This window comes from Scyliorhinus torazame, unplaced genomic scaffold (assembly GCF_047496885.1).
Source record: "Scyliorhinus torazame isolate Kashiwa2021f unplaced genomic scaffold, sScyTor2.1 scaffold_104, whole genome shotgun sequence".
In the NCBI taxonomy this organism is placed as follows: Eukaryota; Metazoa; Chordata; class Chondrichthyes; order Carcharhiniformes; family Scyliorhinidae; genus Scyliorhinus; species Scyliorhinus torazame.
Genome location: NW_027307831.1, coordinates 168,723 through 187,500, shown reverse-complemented (window position 1 = coordinate 187,500; position 18,778 = coordinate 168,723). Strand labels below are relative to the sequence as shown.

General features: G+C 51.9%; 1 protein-coding gene across 1 annotated transcript in view; it reads left to right on the top strand.

Moving 5' to 3' along the window:
* The window catches only part of LOC140405580 (vigilin-like), a gene marked incomplete at its 5' end in the record, with an annotated part of 612,489 nt that overhangs the window by 425,693 nt on the left and 168,018 nt on the right, over positions 1-18,778 (top strand). Inside the window, 3 exons of the mRNA XM_072494137.1 lie at positions 304-417; positions 8,309-8,395; positions 11,983-12,114. Coding sequence (XP_072350238.1) covers positions 304-417; positions 8,309-8,395; positions 11,983-12,114 — 333 coding nt within the window. The remainder of the gene's footprint in view (positions 1-303; positions 418-8,308; positions 8,396-11,982; positions 12,115-18,778) is intronic.

Below are 18,778 nucleotides of genomic sequence, written 5' to 3'. Positions count from 1 at the left end.
GGACGATAAGGGAATAGTGTAGATGGGCTTTAGAGTGGTTTCACAGGTCGGCGCAACATCGAGGGCCGAAGGGCCTGTCCTGCGCTGTAATGTTCTATGTTCTATGTAAGTGATAGGCTAGAGGGACTGAATCGCCTATAGTTCCTGTGCAACAGGCTAGAGGGGGCTGAATGGCCTACGGTTCCTGTGTTAGCAGGCTAGAGGGGGCAGAATGGCCTCCTTCTATTCCTGTACAACAGATTCAATGGGCCGAATTGGCCGTCTCCGCCATAACAAACCATCCGAAGTTCTTTCTCTCTCCAGGTGATTATCAACTTCCCGGATCCTGCGCAGAAGAGTGACATTGTTCAGCTGCGAGGCCCGAAGAACGAGGTGGAGAAGTGTGGCAAATTCCTCCAGAAAGTCATCGCTGACTTGGTAAGTAGTGCGGCCCTCCAGCCTGAACTGACCCCTGTTGTGTATCGCTGCGGTGCCTGGTGTGACAGTACCCACGTACAAGCTACATGTTTGATTGATGCTCTTGGCCAGGGTTGTACCATTGCGTTTATCCTCCTTTTCCCCTGACCCCGCACACTACCAGACACTGAATGGTAGAACCCTCAAGGGCATTGACAGTCAGAGAGATCTAGGTGCACAGGTCCACAGGTCACTGAAAGGGGCAACACAGGTGGAGAAGGTAGTCAAGAAGGCATACGGCATGCTTGCCTTCATTGGCCGGGGCATTGAGTATAAGAATTGGCAAGTCATGTTGCAGCTGTATAGAACCTTAGTTAGGCCACACTTGGAGTATAGTGTTCAATTCTGGTCGCCACACTACCAGAAGGATGTGGAGGCTTTAGAGAGGGTGCAGAAGAGATTTACCAGAATGTTGCCTGGTATGGAGGGCATTAGCTATGAGGAGTGGTTGAATAAACTCGGTTTGTTCTCACTGGAACGACGGAGGTTGAGGGGCTACCTGATAGAGGTATACAAAATTATGAGGGGCATAGACAGAGTGGATAGTCAGAGGCTTTTCCCCAGGGTAGAGGGGTCAATTACTAGGGGGCATAGGTTTAAGGTGAGAGGGGCAAGGTTTAGAGGAGATGTACGAGGCAAGTTTTTTACACAGAGGGTAGTGGGTGGCTGGAACTCGCTGCCGGAGGAGGTGGTGGAAGCAGGGACGATAGTGACAGTTAAGGGGCATCTTGACAAATACATGAATAGGATGGGAATAGAGGGATACGGACCCAGGAAGTGTAGAAGATTGTAGTTTAGACGGGCAGCATGGTCGGCACGGGCTTGGAGGACCGAAGGGCCTGTTCCTGTGCTGTACTTTTCTTTGTTCTTTGTACCACCCTCTCCCACAACATCCGCGCTCCCCACCAGTTGTAAAGAATCTACCCTAACAACACAGAGTCTACTCCAGCACTTCCCAACTGTCCCCATTTTAACACTTGACCCCAGACTTCCAACAGACTCAAAACGCAATAAGACAGCAGAAGTAACACATTGGATTGGATTGGATTTGCTTATTGTCACGTGTACCAAGGTACAGTCAAAAGTATTTTTCAGCGAGCAGCTCAAACAGATCATTTAGTACATGAAAAGAAAAGAAAATACATAATAGGGCAACACAATGTAACTACATAAACACTGGCATCGGATGAAGCATACAGGGTGTAGTGTTAATGAGGTCAGTCCATAAGAGGGTCGTTTAGGAGACTGGTGACAGTGGGGAAGAAGCTGTTTTTGAGTCTGTTCGTGCGTGTTCTCAGACTTCTGTATCTCCTGCCCGATGGAAGAAGTTGGAAGAGTGAGTAAGCCGGGTGGGAGGGGATCTTTGATTATGCCGCCCGCTTTCCCCAGGCAGCGGGAGGTGTAGATGGAGTCAGTGGATGGGAGGCAGGTTCGTGTGATGGACTGGGCGGTGTTCCCGACTCTCTGAAGTTTCTTGCGGTCCTGGGCCGAGCAGTTGCCATACCAGGCTGTGATGCAGCCCGATGGGATGCTTTCTATGGTGCATCTGTAAAAGTTGGTGAGAGTTAATGTGGACATGTCGAATTTCCTTAGTTTCCTGAGGAAGTATAGGCGCTGTTGTGCTTTCTTGGTGGTAGCGTCGATGTGGGTGGACCAGGACAGATTTTTGGAGATGTGCACCCCTAGGAATTTGAAACTTCTAACCATCTCCACCTCGGCCCCGTTGATGCTGACAGGGGTGTGTACAGTACTTTGCTTCCTGAAGTCAATGAACAGCTCTTTAGTTTTGCTGGCATTGAGGGAGAGATTGTTGTCGCTGCACCACTCCACTAGGTTCTCTATCTCCCTCCTGTATTCTGACGCGTCGTTATTTGAGATCCGACCCATTATGGTCGTATCGTCAGCAAACTTGTAGATGGAGTTGGAACCAAATTTTGCCATGCAGTTGTGTGTGTATAGTAGGGGACTAAGTACACAGCCTTGCGGGGCCCCGGTATGGAGGACTATTGTGGAGGAGGTGTTGTTGTTTATCCTTACTGATTGTGGTCTATGGGTCAGGAAGTCAAGGATGCAGTTGCGGAGGGAGGAGCCAAGTCCAAGGTTTTGGAGCTTTGTTACGAGCTTGGCTGGGATTATGGTGTTGATGACGGAGCTGTAGTCAATAAATAGGAGTCTGATGTAGGAGTCCTTGTTGTTGAGCTGCTCTAGGGATGAGTGTAGGGCCAGGGAGCTGGCGTCTGCTGTGGACCGGCTGCGGCGTTATGAGAATAGCAGTGGGTCAGTGCGTTCTGGGAGTATGGAGTTGATGCGTTTCATGACCAATCTCTCGAAGTACTTCATTATGATTGATGCCAGGGCCACTGGACGGTAGTCATTGAGGCATGTGATCCAAAGTTACAGAGCAACATATAATAAATAGATCAAATAAATAGAAAAATCACGAGTTTTTAAAGTGCTTTTGTACAAATGTTATTATATTACATGGAGGAGGGGATCCTGCAATTGCATTTGGGTGTTTTGGTGACCCCAATTGGGGCCGCGACCCCCCAGTTTGGGACCTGCAGCCCAGACTGCAAGCATGAAAACATCTGCGGTAGATTTCCCAGGAATTCTCCGGGTATTATGGAACTCAGCAGCAGAGTAGATATGTTAAATTTGTATAGCACCTTCGTTAGCCCTATTCCAATCCCAGACCTCGGCAGTTGCTAGGATACTGTTCTGGGCCAGGGCTTAGAAACTCCAAAGTGTATCGTGGAGTTCACCTGACCCACAACTTTTACTAGATTGTGGTATGGGGAGCACACGGCCCACTCTACAGGTGTGGGACAGCAGAAATGGAAAAGTATTTTTTAAAGCAAAACAATGTTTATTCTATGAACTCAAGTTAACTTTTTTTAAACATACAGTGAACATCTCAGCAACCATTAATTCAAATACAACCCCCAAAGAATACAACACTAAGTAATCCTGAATAACTTCCCAAACAACATCCAGAAGACGAAAGAAACACATTTCAACAGAAGCACATCAGGTTTACATTCACTACTGAGAACATTTATAATTCTGAATTCGCCAAGTGATCAAGAGATAGTCTTTTGATGGCAGAGAGATCAACAGTACACCTGCTCTGTCTGGCTTCAGCTCCAACACTGAAAACTAATCTAAAACACAGCCTGCAGCAAACATGAAATGAAAGTAAAAAGCTGACAGACAGCTCAGCTCCACCCACTCTCTGACATCACTGATAAACACCCATTTCTTAAAGGTACATTTCTTAAACACCTATTTCTTAAAGGTACTCTCACATGACAATGACCGATAACCTTTATGTTGAATCTGTCTAGGTTGAGCACAAGAGCCTTCACTCCAGGTATGATTCATCAGACTTCCTGGGCACTTTAATCAAAACAAGGTTTATTCTAAGAATGTCGTTCACATATATGTAGAAACACAGCAAGGTTTTTTATTTTAAAAATATATTTATTAAAGTTTTTTAACACAATTTTTCACACTTAAAAACAATAACCCCCCCCCCCCCATAACAAAAAAAAACGAGAAATCGCGCAGAGCAAGATATATACATGGCAAAATTATATATTTACACAGCTGTGTACACTGGCCCTCACCCGTACGTGCCAGTTTCCCCGATCCTTCATGTTTTCTCTTGCTCATCCACCCTCCCAGGCAAGCCCCCATTCCCCCTTCCCCCCAGGACGTCCCCCCCTCCCCCCCCAAGGTTGCTGCTGCTGCTGACCGACCTTCCTCTAACGCTCCGCGAGATAGTCTAGGAACGGTTGCCACCGCCTGTAGAACCCCTGCGCAGACCCTCTCAAGGCGAACTTAATCCTCTCCAACTTTATGAACCCAGCCATATCATTTATCCAGGCCTCCAGGCTGGGGGGGCTTCGCCTCCTTCCACATTAGCAAGATCCTTCGCCGGGCTACTAGGGACGCAAAGGCCAGAATGCCGGCCTCTTTCGCCTCCTGCACTCCCGGTTCGTCCACTACTCCAAATATTGCTAGCCCCCAGCTTGGCTTGACCCGGACTTTCACCACCTGAGATATTGCTCCCGCCACTCCTCTCCAGAAGCCCTCCAGTGCCGGGCATGACCAAAACATATGGACATGGTTCGCCGGACTCCCTGAGCACCTTCCACATCTGTCCTCTACCCCAAAGAACCTACTCAACCTCGCCCCCGTCAAGTGCGCTCTGTGGACCACCTTAAATTGTATCAGGCTGAGCCTGGCACACGAGGAGGAGGAATTAACCCTACCTAGGGCATCAGCCCACAGACCTTCCTCCATCTCCTCCCCCAGCTCCTCCTCCCATTTACCCTTCAACTCTTCTACCAGCGCTTCCCCCTCTTCTTTCATCTCCTGGTGTATTTCCGACACCTTGCCCTCCCCGACCCATACACCCGAGATCACCCTATCTTGAACTTCTTGTGCCGGGAGCAACGGGAATTCCCTCACCTGTCGCCTCACAAACGCCCCCACCTGCATATATCTAAAGGCATTTCCCGGGGGTATCTCAAACTTCTCCTCCAGTGCCCCTAGGCTCACAAACGTCCCGTCAATGAACAGGTCCCCCATTCTTCTAATCCCCGCCCGATGCCAGCTCTGAAACCCCCCATCCATCCTCCCTGGGACAAACCAGTGGTTACCCCTGATCGGGGACCACACCGAAGCTCCCATTGCACCCCTATGCCGTCTCCACTGGCCCCAGATCCTTAGCGTTGCCGCCACCACCGGGCTCGTGGTATACTTTGACGGCGAGAGCGGCAGCGGTGCCGTCACCAACGCCCCCAGGCTCGTTCCTTTACAGGACGCCATCTCCACCCTCTTCCATGCCGCCCCCTCTCCCTCCATCACCCACTTGCGGATCATCGCCACATTTGCTGCCCAGTAGCAGTTCCCTAGGTTTGGCAGCGCCACCCCTCCTCGGTCCGTACTGCGTTCCAGGAACCCTCTCCTTACCCTCGGGGTCCTATTCGCCCACACAAACCCCATAATGCTCCTGCCTACTCTCTTAAAAAAGGCCTTGGTGATCACGATGGGAAGGCACTGAAACACGAATAAAAACCTCGGAAGGACCACCATTTTGACCGACTGCACTCTACCCGCCAGCGAGAGCGGTAACATGTCCCATCTTTTGACGTCCTCCTCCATTTGCTCCACCAACCTCGTCAGATTCAGTTTATGTAGGGCCCCCCAACTCCTGGCTATCTGGATCCCCAGGTACCGAAAGCTCCCCTCCGGTAGATCGTCTATTCCCCTTTCTTGGTCCCCCGCCTGTACTACAAAAAGCTCACTCTTCCCTACATTGAACTTATAGCCCGGAAACTCCCCAAACTCCCTTAGAGTCTGCATGACCTCCACCATCCCCTCCGTTGGATCCGCCACATACAGCAACAGGTCATCCGCATAAAGCGACATTCGATGCTCCTCTCCCCCTCGGACCACACCCCTCCATTTCCTAGACTCCCTCAATGACATGGCCAAGGGTTTGATCGCCAATGCAAACAGCAGGGGGGACAGGGGGCACCCCTGCCTCGTCCCTCGGTACAGCCGAAAGTATTCCAACCTCCGCCGGTTCATCACTACACCCACCACCGGGGCTCTGTAAAGGAACTTAACCCAACTGATAAACCCTCCCCCGAACCCAAACCTACGCAGCACTTCCCAGAGGTACTCCCACTCTACTCGGTCAAAGGCCTTCTCCGCGTCCATAGCTGCCACTATCTCCGCCTCTCCCTCCTCCGATGGCATCATTATCACGTTTAAGAGCCGCCGCACATTGGTGTTTAATTGCCTGCCCTTTACAAATCCCGTCTGGTCCTCGTGGATCACCCCCAGGACACAGTCCTCGATCCTCGTAGCCAGCAGTTTTGCCAGCAACTTAGCATCCACATTGAGGAGCGAGATCGGCCTGTACGATCCACATTGCAGTGGGTCCTTGTCCCGCTTTAAGATCAAAGAAATTGTCGCCTCCGACATTGTCGGGGGCAGGGTCCCCTCCTCTCTTGCCTCGTTAAAGGTCCTCACTAGTAGCGGGGCCAACAGGTCTACGTACTTCCTGTAGAACTCCACCGGGAACCCGTCCGGTCCCGGGGCCTTCCCCGCCTGCATGCTCCCCAAACCCTTGCTCAGCTTCTCCAACCCAATTGGTGCCCCCAAACCAGCCACCTCTTGCTCCTCCACCCTCGGGAATCTCAGCTGATCTAGGAATCGTCTCATCCCCTCTTCCCCCGCTGGGGGCTGGGATCTGTACAGCTCCTCATAAAAGGCCTTGAATACCTCGTTTATGTTCGTTGCACTCCGAACCGTGGCTCCCCTTCCATCTTTGACTCCCCCTATTTCCCTCGCTGCCATCCTCTTACGGAGCTGGTGTGCCAGCATCCGACTCGCCTTTTCCCCGTACTCGTAGGTCGCCCCCTGCGCCTTCCTCCACTGTGCCTCTGCCTTCCCTGTGGTCAACAGGTCAAACTCCGTCTGGAGCCGTCGTCTTTCCCCAAGTAATCTTTCCTCCGGGGCCTCTGCGTATCTCCTGTCCACTCTTAAAATCTCCCCCACTAACCTCTCCCTTTCCATGCCCTCTGTCTTCTCCCTATGAGCCCTGATGGAGATTAGCTCTCCCCTGATCACTGCCTTCAACGCCTCCCATACCACCCCCACCCGCACCTCCCCGTTGTCGTTGGCCTCCAAGTACCTTTCAATATACCCCCTCACCTTCCCACACACCACCTCATCTGCCAGCAGTCCCACATCCAGCCGCCACAGCGGGCGTTGGTCCCTCTCCTCTCCCAGCTCCAGTTCCACCCAGTGCGGGGCATGATACGAAACGGCTATGGCCGAACACTCCGTTCCCTCCACCCTCGGGATGAGCGCCCTGCCCAGGACAAAGAAATCTATCCGGGAGTAGGCTTTGTGCATGTGGGATTTGTTTATTGTCATGTGTACCGAGGTACAGTGAAAAGTATTTTTCTGCGAGCAGCTCAACAGATCATTAAGTACATGAGAAGAAAAGGGAATAAAAGAAAATACATAATAGGGCAACACAAGGTACACAATGTAACTACATAAGCACTGGCATCGGGTGAAGCATACAAGGTGTAGTGTTAATGAGGTCAGTCCATAAGAGGGTCGTTTAGGAGTCTGGTGACAGCGGGGAAGAAGCTGTTTTTGAGTCTGTTCGTGCGTGTTCTCAGACTTCTGTATCTCCTGCCCGATGGAAGAAGTTGGAAGAGTGAGTAAGCCGGGAGGGAGGGGTCTTTGATTATACTGCCCGCTTTCCCCAGGCAGCGGGAGCGGGAGAGAGTGGAGGTGTGGGCTTAAGTAAGGTGCTCTAGGGAAGCACGGTGGCGCAGTGGTTAGCACTGCTGCCTCACGGCGCCAAGGTCCCATGTTCGATCCCGGCTCTGGGTCACTGTCCGTGTGGAGTTTGCACATTCTCCCCGTGTCTGCGTGGGTTTCGCCCCCACAACCCAAAGATGCGCAGGGTAGGTGGATTGGCCACGTTAAATTGCCCCTTCATTGGAATAAATGAATTGGGTACTCTATATTAGGAAAAAAGTATGGTGCTCTTTCCAAGGGCTGGTGCAGACTCGATGGGCCAAATGGCCTCCTTCTGCGCTGTATATTCTATGATTCCCGTTCCGATGGAAGGTCGCCGACCTTAAGATGTCCACCCCATTGCTCTCTCCCCAGAGTAACTTTTAACTTGCACGCAGAACCCTCCGGCCCACCCAGGAGTGTGTATCGCAAACGACGTCATCGCCATGCTGCCTGGTGTTTTCATTGTTTTGAGCTGCCTTCTTTTCATTCTGTTCCCCCTGCTCCTTGCACTCCCCAGATCGAGAACAGCTACTCCGTCTCCACCCCCATCTTCAAGCAGTTCCACAAGAACATCATCGGCAGAGGAGGGGCCAACATCAAGAAGGTATGGACCTCGGGGGGGCAGCGGCGCGACTGCCCGCGGTTTGCCTTTTGCGCCGTGGCCGGGTGCTCACTGGGTGGCGCTCTTGCCTCCCCGTCTGAAGGCCGGGAGACCAGGTTTGAGACGGGGAGGCTGTGGCGTAGTGGTATTGTCGCGGGACTTGTAATCCAGATACTCCGTGGACCTGGGTTCGAACCCCACCTCGGCAGATGGTGAAATTTGATTTCAATAAAGACCTGGATTTAAATGTCTAAACGATGGCCATGAAACCATTGCCGATTGTCGTAATAACTCAACTGGTTCGCTCATGTCCTTTTGCGAAGGAAATCTGCCGTCCTTGCCCGGTCTGGCCTACACGCGACGCCAGACCCCACAGCGATGTGGTTGACTCTTAAGTGCCCTCAGGGATGGGCAATAAATGTTGGCCCAGCCAAACGACGCCTGCATCCCATGAACGAATAATCAGGACGGCAGGGTAGCACAGTGGTTAGCACCGTTGCCTCACAGCGTCAGGGTCCCAGGTTCGATTCCCGGCTTGGATCACTGCCTGTGTGGAGTCTGCACGTTCTCCCCGTGTCTGCGTGGGTTTCCTCCGGGTGCTCCGGTTTCCTCCCACAGGTCCCGAAAGACTTGAATGTTAGGGGAATTGGACATTCTGAATTCTCCCTCTGTGTACCCGAACAGGCGCCGGAATGTGGCGACGAGGGGATTTTCACAGTAACTTCACTGCAGTAATAATGTAAGCCTACTTGTGACACTAAAGATTATTAAAAGATTAATTGAATTGAACAGTGAACAGAGAAGGGTTTTTTTAAATTTTAGAGTACTCAATTAATTTTCTCCAATTAAGGGGCAATTTAGCGCGGCCAATCCACCTGACCCTGCCCATCTTTGGGTTGTGGGGGCGAAACCCACGCAGACACGGGGAGAATGTGCAAACTCCACACGGACAGTGACCCAGAGCCGGGATCGAACCTGGGACCTCGGCGCCGTGAGGCAGCAGGGCTAACCACTGCGCCACCGTGCTGCCCCCACAGAGAAGGTTTAGGCGTGGACTCAATGGAGGTTTTCAAGAGGTTGAGAGGTTTTCAGCAGGGTCGGTGGAGAAAACAATCTTCCTTCCAGTGAGTGGGTCAATGCCAGAGATCACAGATTTGAAATTATTTGTCAAAGATCGCGAGGAGAAATGTTATTCACTCAGAGAGTTGGCTGGTACGTTTGACCTGAAAAGGTGGCGGAACTCGATCCCCTTACTAATTTTGAAAGGGAATCGAACAGGTACTTATTTTAAAAAATATATATATATATAAATTTAGAGTACCCAATTGATTTTTTCCAATTAAGGGGCAATTTAGCGCGGCCAATCCCTGCACATCTTTGGGCTGTGGGGGCAAAACCCACGCAGACACGGGGAGAATGTGCAAACTCCACACGGACAGTGACCCGGGATCGAACCTGGGACCTCAGCGCCGTGAGGCAGCAGTGCTATCCACTGCGCCACCGTGCTGCCCTACGAACAGGTACTTATGAGGAAAAGGAATTTACCCAGAACACTAACTCAACCAGATGTGTGGGGTTAAGCCTGACCGCTTTTTCGGAAAGCCAGCGAAGGCGCAACCGGCTGCGAGACCGCCTCTTGTGCTGTCTGTCCGCCTCTATAATCCGAATATTCCAGATTTGTCATGCCCATTATTCTCACTGCATGGCAGATCCATCAGGCAGCTCCTGATAAAACTGAAAAGCTTCAGTACCTCCTGTCTTCTCTCTGCCTTGCGACCGACTCCCCCCTGCTCTGCCCCTCCAGAGCGAGAATTCCCTGTACCTCAGCAGACATACTGAACAATCGGGAGTGCAACTTGGCCTTTGTTGGGCGGGGGTGGGTTGCAGTATAAGATCGGGAGATTTGCTCCATCTTGTCACGCGAGTGTCCCTTTAAGAAAGGTTTTTGTCTCCTCACGTGGCTTCAGTGATGTCATTTTTGTGGGTGGAGCTGAGCTGTGGCTCGGTGAGTTTCACTTTCGCTTTTGATGTCGACTGCTGTGGACTCAGACAGAGAACAGAAGTTTTTTTTGGCCTGTCTTCATTATCTTCATTTTAAAAGCTGTTTCCGGACAACTTGGTAACTGAAAAGAGATAATTGCTTTCTGGAAGGAATTTAAATCTGCTGTTCAGAAAGTGGAACAAGGGTATCAATAACAACAGCCTTATTCAGGTGAGAATACCGTGTGCTGGCCCACTCCTTTGAAAAGAGGTTTCTGGTTTTACTTGCATTTTGTTATTGAATTGGAACAGTTAAGGGGAATTCATTAAGGGTTATACATAGAGTACTGTAGCTGTGTGGGGTATTTATGTTTGCACCTTAGCTCTGGTCTCCTTATTTAAGGAAGGATATGCTTGTGTTGGAAGCAGCTCAGCCAAAGTTGCCACATGGGATGCCAAGGTTGCCTCACGAGGAAAGCTTGGGCCAATCCTCATTGGACGAAGGAGAGCTGATCTTCACAGAACGTTGAAAATTCTGAGGGGTGGCTCGGCGGGGGGAGACGATGTTTCCAGCGCTGGGGGAATCTGGAACGGGGCGGTAGATTCTTGAGACAAGGGGTCTTCCATTCAAGACCGAGGTGATGAAGAATTTCTTCTCTCAGAGGGTTAGCATTTGGAACTCTTTCCCCCAGAGAGCAGAGGAGGCTGTGGGTCATTGACGATACTCAAGGCCGGGCCAGCCAGACCTTTGATCAACAAGGGAGTCCAGTGCGGGAGGAGCAGCGAACCATGTTCACATGTTTTGGACATGCCTGAAGCTTCGAGGATTCTGGCAGGGATTTGCGGACGTCATGTCCAAAATGCAGAAAACAAGGGTGGCGCCGAGTCCAGAGGTGGCGATTTTCAGGGTGTCGGAAGATCCGGGAATCCAGGAGGAGAAAGAGGCAGACGTTCTGGCCTTTGCTTCCCTGGTAGCCCAGAGACGGATACTGTTAGCCTGGAGGGACTCAAAGCCCCCGAAGTCGGAGACCTGGCTATCGGACATGGCTAGTTTTCTCTGTTTGGAGAAAATCAAGTTCGCCTTGCGAGGGTCAATGTTGGGGTTCGCCCGGAGGTGGCAACCGTTCATCCACTTCTTCGTGGAAAATTAATCGTCAGCAGAGGTGGGGGGGGGTTAGATTAATGTAGAATAGGGGGTTAATTAGGCGGGACCTGTTAGGAAGGGAGTTGGTTTTTGCACTATGTTTATAGTTCCATGTACACTGTTTATATTGTTGCTGTGACAACGCCAAAAAATACCTCAATAAAATTGTTTATTAAAAAAAAAACAAGAGTCCAGGTTTATATGTCAGCTGGCAAGGAAGGAGAGTTAAGGCTCCGATCAGATCTCCCATGATCTTATTAAAGGGCAGAGCAGGTTTGAAGGCCGACATTTTTCTATTTGTTCGTTCGTAGGATGAGGCGACGCTGCCTCAGGCGGCCATTATTGCCCTCGAGAAGGTGGCGGGGAGCGACCTTCTTAAACCAGTGACCCCCCTCCACAGTGCCGTTAGGGAGCGTATGCCAAGCTATTGACTCCCTCTGACTTATGCTCTGCTATTCCTCGCCAGATCCGTGAAGAGACGAACACAAAGATCGACCTGCCGACGGAAAACAGCAACTCGGAAATGATCCTCATCACTGGGAAGAAGGCCAACTGCGAGGCTGCCCGAGATCGGATCCTGTCCATTCAACGTGAACTGGTACATCGGCCTCAGGGCGCCCCCGTCCGCTCTCTGAGCCCCCCCCCCCCCACGCAACTCGTTCCACCCCCCACGCAACTCGTCTTCACGCGCCCTCTTCACATAAGTTTCGCAGGGGAGCATCAGATATGCATTTGGGATCCACTGGGGTAGGTGGGGTTACGAGGGGTGGGGCCAAAAGGCCCGCGGAAAAGCAGGAAGCGAGCTGGGACTGGTTCGGTTGGCAGAGCGGGTCCAGAAAGCTCGCGCTCTGCCCCCATTGGTGCAGCGGAGGGAAGGCGAAGGTCATAGTTGGGAGGGTCAAAAGCGGTTGTGAAGGAACATCAAAGGGGAGTGTGGTAATCTGGGCCTCCCCTTCCACACTCCTAAAAAAACAGCCATTTCAATCCGGAGATTAATTTTTTTTTTTGTGCGGGGTTTAAGGATGAGAGCATGAGGGTGGGGAGATGGTATTAAGGTATGGAACAGCCCTGATCGAATTGGATGGGGAAACAGGCTGTAGGAGTCTGACTAGGCTCCCCCTGTATGTGTGTGGAGGAATACTGTCCTCCCAGACATGGGATGTGTCTGGAAAGCGCTAAGAGGAATATATTATTAGTGGGGACAGGTCTGTCACAATAATACTGGGATAAAGTACTGGTGGGGACGGGTCTGTCACTGTATAACACTGGGATACAGTACTGGTGGGGACGGGTCTGTCACTGTATAACACTGGGGTACAGTACTGGTGGGGACGGGTCTGTCACTGTATAACACTGGGGTACAGTACTGATGGGGACGGGTCTGTCACTGTATAACACTGGGGCACAGTACTGCTGGGGACGGGTCTGTCACTGTATAACACTGGCATACAGTACTGGTGGGGACGGGTATGTCACTGTATAACACTGGGGTACAGTACTGGTGGGGACGGGTCTGTCACTGTATAACACTGGGGCACAGTACTGATGGGGATGGGTCTGTCACTGTATAACACTGGGATACAGTACTGGTGGGGACGTGTCTGTCACTGTATAACACTGGGGTACAGTACTGGTGGGGGCGGGTCTGTCACTGTATAACACTGGGGCACAGTACTGATGGGGATGGGTCTGTCACTGTATAACACTGGGGTACAGTACTGGTGGGGACGGGTCTGTCACTGTATAACACTGGGGTACAGTACTGGTGGGGACGGGTCTGTCACTGTATAATACTGGGATACAGTACTGATGGGGACGTGTCTGTCACTGTATAACACTGGGGTACAGTACTGCTGGGGACGGGTCTGTCACTGTATAACACTGGGATACAGTACTGGTGGGGACGTGTCTGTCACTGTATAACACTGGGGCACAGTACTGCTGGGGACGGGTCTGTCACTGTATAACACTGGGATACAGTACTGGTGGGGACGTGTCTGTCACTGTATAACACTGGGGTACAGTACTGGTGGGGACGGGTCTGTCACTGTATAACACTGGGGTACAGTACTGGTGGGGACGTGTCTGTCACTGGAGAACACTGGGGTACAGTACTGGTGGGGACGGGTCTGTCACTGTATAACACTGGGGTACAGTACTGGTGGGGATGGGTCTGTCACTGTATAACACTGGGATACAGTACTGGTGGGGACGTGTCTGTCACTGTATAACACTGGGGTACAGTACTGATGGGGACGGGTCTGTCACTGTATAACACTGGGGTACAGTACTGGTGGGAACGGGTCTGTCACTGTATAACACTGGGGTACAGTACTGGTGGGGACGGGTCTGTCACCGTATAACACTGGGGTACAGTACTGATGGGGATGGGTCTGTCACTGTATAACACTGGGATACAGTACTGGTGGGGACGGGTCTGTCGCTGTATAACACTGGGGTACAGTACTGGTGGGGACGTGTCTGTCACTGTATAACACTGGGGTACAGTACTGGTGGGGGCGGGTCTGTCACTGTATAACACTGGGGCACAGTACTGATGGGGATGGGTCTGTCACTGTATAACACTGGGATACAGTACTGATGGGGACGTGTCTGTCACTGTATAACACTGGGGTACAGTACTGCTGGGGACGGGTCTGTCACTGTATAACACTGGGATACAGTACTGGTGGGGACGTGTCTGTCACTGTATAACACTGGGGCACAGTACTGCTGGGGACGGGTCTGTCACTGTATAACACTGGGATACAGTACTGGTGGGGACGTGTCTGTCACTGTATAACACTGGGGTACAGTACTGGTGGGGATGGGTCTGTCACTGTATAACACTGGGGTTCAGTACTGGTGGGGACGTGTCTGTCACTGTATAACACTGGGGTACAGTACTGGTGGGGGCGGGTCTGTCACTGTATAATACTGGGGTACAGTACTGGTGGGGACGGGTCTGTCACTGTATAACACTGGGATACAGTACTGGTGGGGACGTGTCTGTCACTGTATAACACTGGGGCACAGCACTGGTGGGGACGGGTCTGTCACTGTATAACACTGGGATACAGTACTGATGGGGACGGGTCTGTCACTGTATAACACTGGGGTAGAGTACTGGTGGGGATGGGTCTGTCACTGTATAACACTGGGGCACAGTACTGCTGGGGACGTGTCTGTCACTGTATAACACTGGGATACATTACTGGTGGGGACGTGTCTGTCACTGTATAACACTGGGGTACAGTACTGGTGGGGATGGGTCTGTCACTGTATAACACTGGGGTACAGTACTGGTGGGGACGTGTCTGTCACTGTATAACACTGGGGTACAGTACTGGTGGGGGCGGGTCTGTCACTGTATAACACTGGGGTACAGTACTGGTGGGGACGGGTCTGTCACTGTATAACACTGGGATACAGTACTGGTGGGGACGTGTCTGTCACTGTATAACACTGGGGTACAGTTCTGCTGGGGACGGGTCTGTCACTGTATAACACTGGGATACAGTAGTGATGGGGACGGGTCTGTCACTGTATAACACTGGGGTACAGTACTGGTGGGGATGGGTCTGTCACTGTATAACACTGGGGTACAGTACTGGTGGGGACGGGTCAGTCACTGTATAACACTGGGATACAGTACTGGTGGGGACGGGTATGTCACTATAATACTGGGATACAGCACTGGTGGGGACGGGTCTGTCACTATAATACTGGGGGACAGTGCTGGTGGGGACGGGTCTGTTACTGTATAACACTGGGGTACAGTACTGGTGGGGACGGATCTGTCACTGTACAACACTGGGGTACAGTACTGGTGGGGACGGGTCTGTCACTGTATAACACTGGGGTACAGTACTGGTGGGGACGGTCTGTCACTGTATAACACTGGGGTACAGTACTGGTGGGGACGAGTCTGTCACTGTATAACACTGGGGTACAGTACTGGTGGGGACGGGTCTGTCACTGTATAACACTGGGGTACAGTACTGGTGGGGACCGGTCTGTCACTGTATAACACTGGGGTACAGGACTGGTGGGGACGGGTCTGCCACTGTATAACACTGGCGTACAGTAGTGGTGGGGACGGGTATGTCACTGTATAACACTGGGGTACAGTCCTGGTGGGGACGGGTCTGTCACTGTATGCCACTGGGGTACAGTACTGGTGGGGACGGGTCTGTCACTGTATAACACTGGGGTACAGTACTGGTGGGGACGGGTCTGTCACTGTATAACACTCGGGTACAGTACTGGTGGGGAGGGGTCTGTCACTGTATAACACTGGGGTACAGTACTGGTGGGGACGGGTCTCTCACTGTATAACACTGGGGTACAGTACTGGTGGGGACGGGTCTGTCACTGTATAACACTGGGGTACAGACCTATTGGGGACAGGTCTGTGACTGTATAACACTGGGGTACAGTACTGGTGGGGACAGGTCTGTGACTGTATAACACTGGGGTACAGTACTGGTGGGGACGGGTCTGTCACTGTATAACACTGGGGTACAGTACTGGTAGGAACGGGTCTGTCACTGTATAACACTGGGGTACAGTTCTGGTGGGGATGGGTATGTCACTGTATAACACTGGGGTACAGTACTGGTGGGCACGGGTCTATCACTGTATAACATTGGGGTACAGTGCTGGTGGGGACGGGTCTGTCACTGTATAACACTGGGGTACAGTACTGGTGGGGACGGGTCTGTCACTGTATAACACTGGGGTACAGTACTGGTGGGGACGGATCTGTCACTGTATAACACTGGGGTACAGTACTGGTGGGGACGGGTCTGTCACTGTATAACACTGGGGTACAGTACTGGTGGGGACCGGTCTGTCACTGTATAACACTGCGGTACAGTACTGGTGGGGACGGGTCTGCCACTGTATAACACTGGCGTACAGTACTGGTGGGGACGGGTATGTCACTGTATAACACTGGGGTACAGTACTGGTGGGGACGGGTCTGTCACTGTATGCCACTGGGGTACAGTACTGGTGGGGACAGGTCTGTCACTGTATAACACTGGGGTACAGTACTGGTGGGGCCAGGTCTGTCACTGTATAACACTGGGGTACAGTACTGGTGGGGACGGGTCTGTCACTGTATAACACTGGGGTACAGTCCTGCTGGGGACAGGTCTGTGACTGTATAACACTGGGATACAGTACTGGTGGGGACAGGTCTGTGACTGCATAACACTGGGGTACAATACTGGTGGGGACGGGTCTGTCACTGTATAACACTGGGGTACAGTACTGGTAGGAACGGGTCTGTCACTGTATAACGCTGGGGTACAGTTCTGGTGGGGATGGGTATGTCACTGTATAACACTGGGGTACAGTACTGGTGGGGACGGGTCTATCACTGTATAACACTGGGGTACAGTACTGGAGGGGACTGGCCTGTCACTGTATAATACTGGGGTACAGTACTGGTGTGGACTGGTCTGTCACTGTATAACATTGGGGTACAATACTGGTAGGGACGGGTCTGTCACTGTATAACACTGGGGTACAGTACTGGTGGGGATGGGTCTGTCACTGTATAACACTGGGATACAGCACTGGTTGGGACGGGTCTGTCACTGTATAACACTGTGGTACAGCACTGGTGGGAACGGGTCTGTCATTGTATAACACTGGGGTACAGTACTGGTGGGGATGGGTCTGTCACTGTATAACACTGGGATACAGTACAGGTGGGGACGGGTCTGTCACTGTATAACACTGGGGTACAGCACTGGTGGGGTTGGGTCTGTCACTGTATAACACTGGGGTATGGTACTGATGGGGACGGGTCTATCACTGTATAACACTGGGATACAATACTGGTGGGGACGGGTCTGTCACTGTATAACACTGGGGTATGGTACTGATGGGGACGGGTCTGTCACTGTATAACACTGGGATACAATACTGGTGGGGACGAGTCTGTCACTGTATAACACTGGGGTACAGTACTGGTGGGGATGGGTCTGTCACTGTATAACACTGGGGTACAGTACTGGTGGGGACGGGTCTGTCACTGTATAACACTGGGGTACAGTACTGGTGGGGACAGGTCTGTCACTGTATAACACTGGGATACAGTACTGGTGGGGACGGGTCTGTCACAGTATAACACTGGAGTACAGTACTGGTGGGGACGGGTCAGTCACTGTATAACACTGGGGTACAGTACTGGAGGGGACGGGTCTGTCACTGTATAACACTGGGATACAGTACTGGCGGGGACGGGTCTGTTACTGGAAAACACTGGGGTACAGTACTGGTGGGGACGGGTCTGTCACTGTATAACACTGGGGTACAGTACTGGTGGGGACTGGTCTGACACTGTATAACTCTGGGGTACAGTACTGGTGGGGACGGGTCTGTCACTGTATAACACTGGGGTACAGTACTGGTGGGGACAGGTCTGTCACTGTATAACACTGGGGTACAGTACTGGTGGGGACGGGTCTGTCACTGTATAACACTGGGGTACAGTACTGGTGGGGACGGGTCTGTCACAGTATAACACTGGGGTACAGTACTGGTGGGGACGGATCTGTCACTGTATAACACTGGGGTACAGTACTGGTGGGGACGGGTCTGTCACTGTATAACACTGGGGTACAGTACTGGTGGGGGCGGGTCTGTCACTGTATAACACTGGGGTACAGTACTGGTGGGGACGGGTCTGTCACTGTATAACACTGGGATACAGTACTGGTGGGGACGGGTATGTCACTATAATACTGGGATACAGTACTGGTGGGGACGGGTCTGTCACTATAATACTGGGGTACAGTGCTGGTGGGGACGGGTCTGTCACTGTATAACACTGGGGTACAGTGCTGGTGGGGACGGGTCTGTCACTGTATAACACTGGGGTACAGTACTGGTGGGGACGGATCTGTCACTGTATAACACTGGGGTACAGTACTGGTGGGGGCGGATCTGTCACTGTATAACACTGGGGTACAGTACTGGTGGGGACGGGTGTGTCACTGTATAACACTGGGGTACAGTACTGGTGGGGACCGGTCTGTCACTGTATAACACTGGGGTGCAGTACTGGTGGGGACGGGTCTGCCACTGTATAACACTGGCGTACAGTGCTGGTGGGGACGGGTCTGTAACTGCATAACACTGGGGTACAGTACTGGTAGGAACGGGTCTGTCACTGTATAACACTGGGGTACAGTACTGGTGGGGACGGGTCTATCACTGTATAACACTGGGGTACAGTACTGGAGGGG